This window comes from Limulus polyphemus, unplaced genomic scaffold, assembly GCF_000517525.1.
Source record: "Limulus polyphemus unplaced genomic scaffold, Limulus_polyphemus-2.1.2 Scaffold7997, whole genome shotgun sequence".
NCBI classification, from domain to species: domain Eukaryota; kingdom Metazoa; phylum Arthropoda; class Merostomata; order Xiphosura; family Limulidae; genus Limulus; species Limulus polyphemus.
Genome location: NW_013673607.1, coordinates 10266 through 16340, shown reverse-complemented (window position 1 = coordinate 16340; position 6075 = coordinate 10266). Strand labels below are relative to the sequence as shown.

Sequence of the window (6075 nt, the reverse complement as noted above, 5' to 3'; positions counted from 1 at the left end):
GTACACAGAATAGAAATAGCAGGATAACAGTGAATTGTTTATAGAATAGAAATAGCAGGATAACAGTGAGTTGTACACAGAATAGAAATAGCAGGATAACAATGAATTGTACACAGAATAGAAATAGCAGGATAACAGTGAATTGTACACAGAATAGAAATAGCAGGATAACAGTGAATTGTACACAGAATAGAAATAGCAGGATAACAGTGAATTGTATACAGAATAGAAATGGCAGGATAACAGTGAATTGTACCCAGAATAGAAATAGCAGGATAACAGTGAATTGTATACAGAATAGAAATAGCAGGATAACAGTGAATTATACACAGAATAGAAATAGCAGGATAACAGTGATTTTTTTACAGAAAGGGATTAATTGGATAACAGTAAATCATATACAGAATAGAAATAGCAGGATAACAGTGAATTGTACACAGAATAGAAATAGCAGGATAACAGTGAATTGTACACAGAATAGAAATAGCAGGATAACAGTGAATTGTACACAGAATAGAAATAGCAGGATAACAGTGATTTTTTTACAGAAAGGGATTAATTGGATAACAGTAAATCATATACAGAATAAGATTAGAAGGCTAACAATGAATTGTTTATAGAATGGAAATAGTTGTTTTTTTCTAACAATGTGGTTAACATGATTCTAACACCATGGTTAACATGGACCTTGTTTTAACTCTGGTATTTATTTTAACAATGTGGTTAACATGATTCTTACTTTAACTCTGGTATCTATTTTAACAATGTGGTTAACATGATTCTTACTTTAACTCTGGTATCTATTTTAACAATGTGGTTAACATGATTCTTACTTTAACTCTGGTATCTTTTCTAACACCATGGTTAACATGGACCTTGTTTTAACTCTGGTATCTATTTTAACATTGTGGTTAACATGGACCTTGTTTTAACTCTGGTATCTATTTTAACATTGTGGTTAACAAGAATCTTCTTTGAACTCTGTTTTTTTTACACACACAATAGTTTATTGAATGTATTGGACTTTTTTTTCTCAGTTGTAAATTTTTCTAAACATTTAGTAAGACTACTTTTATTTAAATTGAAGACGCAAGTAAAACTAACCAATTCCTTTTAGACATCTGTGTAGCTTGGTTGCTGCTTTCTCTGCGTTGAAATTGGGTTGAGAAACAATAGTCGGCTGTGAGAAAAATAAAATAAAACCAATATTCCTCGAAATCTATCTAGAAACGAGAGAATGTTTTACAATCAATACTTAATCCATTAGTTCAACATTGGAATCTTTAGTTTCTTGGTAAAACGTAGCATAGAATAAACTTAAAACAACTTGTAGAAAAATTTCAATACAGGTTAGAAGAAAATTACATTCTGTTTGGTTGTAAAATTATAGAAATATTCAGACACACTTTACGTGTTTAAATTACATTCTGTTTGGTTGTAAAATTATAGAAATATTCAGACACACTTTACATGTTTTTTCTCGGTGACTCAGTCGGCTTGAGGACTTATAATTCTGTATTTCGCGGTTCGATCCATGTAGTGGGCATAGCACAGATAGCCGTCGTGCAGCCATGCTCTTAACATCTCCCTCATCTTTACCACATATATCAATTTTCTAGCTTTTATTTTATTTTTCAATTTCGTATAAATTTCTTTGTTTTCGAGATGCCTGTTTTACGTTGTTGGTCTCTGTTGCTCTGAACTGGTAACCTGGTGTTCGGTTCTGTGCATGTTACACGCTTTACTGGGTTTACAGGTACGTTCATATTATAACACGCACGTTACTCATCAGTTACCCTTTCACTATGGATGTTCTCACTCAGTCACATCTTGTTCATGTGTCATATGCTTTTTGATTACTGGAAAATTAAAAATTCATAGCTGACAATAAATGTTTATTACATTGCTATAGAAACGTGAGGTTATGACAGATTTCAAGCATATGAAATCAGGCCATAAGTCGTCGTGTGAAATTCAAATCATTATTACCGTTAAAATATCCTATTTTTCTTTTGGTGGTTAACCACGAGAAAAGAAAAAGAAAATCTACAATTGTATACCTCAAAAACTTTAATTTCATTCTGATGTGTCCAGGAGAAAAATTATCATTATGGTTAGTATAAGCTACGTTTGGTCATCTAGAACCTTATCATATTATACCTACCAAACACAAAGCAGAATGTTAGTGAGCATGTATACAACCAGACACTACTTCACAATATAGTCCGGTAGACCCCTTCACTGTTGTGATGTTACAATCAGACATTACTTCCACAATATAGTCCGGTAGACCCCCTTCACTGTTGTGGTGTTACAACCAGAATATTACTTCCACAATATAGTCCGGTAGACCCCTTCACTGTTGTGATGTTACAACCAGACATTACTTCACAATATAGTCCGGTATACCCCCTTCACTATTGTGGTGTTAGAACCAGACACTAGTTCACAATATAGTCCGGTAGACCCCCTTCACTGAAACACTTGTAGTTCAGTCTTAGGCAGTTACCGTGGGTTTGTTATCCCTAAACCTGAAACATTTGTAGTTCAGTCTTAGGCAGCTACCGTGGGTTTGTTATCCCTAAACCTGAAACATTTGTAGTTCAGTCTTAGGCAGCTACCGTGGGTTTGCTATCCCTAAACCTGAAACATTTGTAGTTCAGTCTTAGGCAGTTACCGTGAGTTTGTTTCCGTAAACTTGAAACACTTGTAGTTCAGTCTTAGGCAGCTACCGTGGGTTTGTTGTCCCTAAACCTGAAACAATTGTAGTTCAGTCTTAGGCAGCTACCGTGGGTTTGTTGTCCCTAAACCTGAAACATTTGAAGTTCAGTCTTGATTGAAGTTCAGTCTTGCGCATGATTCAACAGGTAAGAAATCAACATGTTTGAAAGAATACGAAGTTTGGTAATAAAAAGGATCACGACTCTTGAGATGAACAACATTGTTTGTTTATTTAAATATATAATCGGTACAGATTCTATCTTCAGTATCTGAAGAAAAGTATCAACAATTTATATCAGTCCTTGGACATTATTAGAATTACGATGTTACATTTAACAATAATTAAACCCCCAAAAAATAACGCTTGGAAAGTTAACAAAAGTAGAAGACAGAACAAGAAAACTTTTAAAAGTAGAAATAACATCAATCACACTATTCATACTAAAAATATGCAATTTAAATTAAGACTTCGTGTTATTTAGGTTAGATAATATTCTTTTATGTGGAGGGTTTCTGTAATATATAATTCCAGATCAGTATTGGCCTTATAGAGGATAGTGAAGTTAACTCTGTTGTATTTGTGTCGTGTTTCTTCAATGTGTTGGCGAATAGAAGCACATGGTTTACTCAACGTTTTTTGAATTTTCCCATATATTTATTGGCTCTGACTTTCAGATGACATTTGGATTTGCCAGTACTGGAGAATTTAGAATGTAAAAATACAAGCCAACAGCAATGGGGAACCGGGAGAATGTCGTAAGTACGGTCTTTAGTGGGGGTTGAAACCTAATCTGGGGTGAACTTGGGCGGTATTAACGATGAATTGTGTGTTTAGATTGAGTTTTCAGAGTTAAGCCTTGTTTACCAATCTATGGAAGACAAGCTCTATACACATTTGGAGACTATAAAACCTCCTATATTGGCAAATCCAAAATTCAGAGCCAATGAACATATGAAAACTTCCATTAAAACGTAAATATGTTGAGTAGTTTCTGTGCTTCTTCTATTCGCCAACATAGTGAAAAAACGGGACACCAACATAGTTAATTTCACTGTCCTCTATAAGGCCAACACTGATCTGGAATTATTTATTAAAGAAACCCTCCACATCACACAGAAAGTTAGGTTAGATAATAACCGAAATAACGCGCAGTCTTCATTTAAATTGCACATTTTTAATATGTACAATAATATTGACGTTCCTCCTAATTTAACTATATTTTCTTGTTTTAACTTTGTTTTTGTTTAACTAAGACTAAATGTACCATTGTAATTTTAATTATGTCCAAAGAGTTAAAATGTAAATTGTTGATAGTTTTCTTCAGATAATGGAATCTCTAGACTTCCGAAACGTTTATCCTTTTTAAATAAATAATCAATGTTCGTCATAAGTGTCCTAATCCTTTTAATTAGCAGATAAGAATTTTTTTTAATTGAGTAGGAAAATTAACACTCTAGCTCGGAAAGATTCAACTTGCCTTTCCAAGCAGCTGTAATGTTGGCCATAAGACACTCTGGCTCGGAAAGATTCAACTTGCCTTTCCAAGCAGCTGTAATGTTGGCCATAAGACACTCTGGCTCGGAAAGATTCAACTTGCCTTTCCAAGCAGCTGTAAAGTTGGCTATGAGACACTCTGGCTCAGAAAGATTCAACTTGCCTTTCCAAGCAGCTGTAAAGTTGGCTATAAGACACTCTGGCTCGGAAAGATTCAACTTGCCTTTCCAAGCAGCTGTAAAGTTGGCTATAAGACACTCTGCAGCATACTATACGATGCCACTATTGCCAAATCAAAGGGAAACAGGTGAAAACAAATGGAAGACTGTTCGAAGCCAATGGTCGATATTCAAGTCATGTAGCATTTATTAGCTCAAGGGGGGAAACATTAATGATGGTTACTTACATTTAATCTTCAGAGAGCAGCAATAATTTAAGTTAAAAATATAATTTTCATTTAATTAATGAATTTCAAAAAAACCTCAAAAATTCGAACGCTTTCAAATAGTTGACTATTCTCCTGAAAAAGCATAACGCTCGAGTTTGGGTTGCTGTTATTTTAATTCATTGTACATTTTATATGCTAACCCTTTCACTTAATTATATCTATTATTTGCATAATTATTTATTATTTTCCCTGAAGACAGGAAAGGTCTCAATTATACGATCTAAAAATCTCAATCTTTTATATATATATAAACACACAAAAGAGCCGCACAAGAAAACGTGGTGTTTCCGACGCTAAATTTTACGGATAATTGTTAATCATCACTTCGGCCACCAACTGATATCGTGATTTACAGGTCTTCTAAGTCGATGTCCTACTTAAGCTACCTTTTGTCACAGCAGTCTATGGAATGTATACCGTAGAATGTCACGTGCTTGTTTGTTTAAAATCTATGAGCACAGCATAGGATAAAGGTAGGGTCGTCGAACTTCGTTTGCAGCAGAATTCCCCGACTGAAGGTTCAGGATTTCAGGCGTTAAATTACATAACATTTGTCCAGTAACTTCGCACAAAGACTGTTCGTCATGTGTCATATTCTGAAGTAAAGATTTTATTTCCTTTTACTAGTATGCTTTAAACTTAATATTACATTATATATAAAAATCAATGGTCCAATACTGATGCTCCGAAAACAAATCAAAAACAAAAACATACAAACAATTCATATTAATTATCACAAAATACAACAACAACACCAAGTTATCTCAAGATACTCTTATCAGAATATAGTAGATAAATGTGTTTGGTGAGGTTTGAATTACTCTAACTGTGGGGATTTAGGAAATTGAACAATTTAAAAACTATCAGTAGTGCTATGAAGGTTTGTTTGTGCTCTAAAGAAGAGCGAGCTCACCTTTTGTTTGATAAAACTGGTTGGTTGTTTAATGTAAAGATTTATCGAACAACTATATATATTTTTTTAATTTAAGAAAGTACTGTTGAAGGTAGGCACTACTGATCAGTGGTGACAAAAATTATACTTCCTTCTAAAGGATAACAATGGCCCTTTTAGGTTATCTTATTTTAAACTATCACTTCACTACAAACTAACATTCTCAAGAGATAACAAGCCTCACTAAGAAGTCTCTTCTGTGGCACCAAACCAAATGTCAGTCCATTTAATTAGTTCATTTTATAATTCAACAGATACAGCCTCACTAAGAAGTCTCTTCTGTGGCACCAAACCAAATGTCAGTCCATTTAATTAGTTCATTTTATAATTCAACAGATACAGCCTCACTAAGAAGTCTCTTCTGTGGCACCAAACCAAATGTCAGTCCATTTAATTAGTTCATTTTATAATTCAACAGATACAGCCTCACTAAGAAGTCTCTTCTGTGTCACCAAACCA

At 34.0% G+C, this 6075-nt stretch overlaps 1 protein-coding gene across 1 annotated transcript in view; it reads right to left on the bottom strand.

Moving 5' to 3' along the window:
- LOC111083041 (annexin B9-like) overlaps positions 1-6075 on the bottom strand; it is a gene marked incomplete at its 3' end in the record, with an annotated part of 21525 nt that overhangs the window by 14097 nt on the left and 1353 nt on the right. Inside the window, exon 2 of the mRNA XM_022379250.1 lies at positions 1105-1180. Within this exon, the coding sequence (XP_022234958.1) occupies positions 1105-1180 (76 nt within the window). The remainder of the gene's footprint in view (positions 1-1104; positions 1181-6075) is intronic.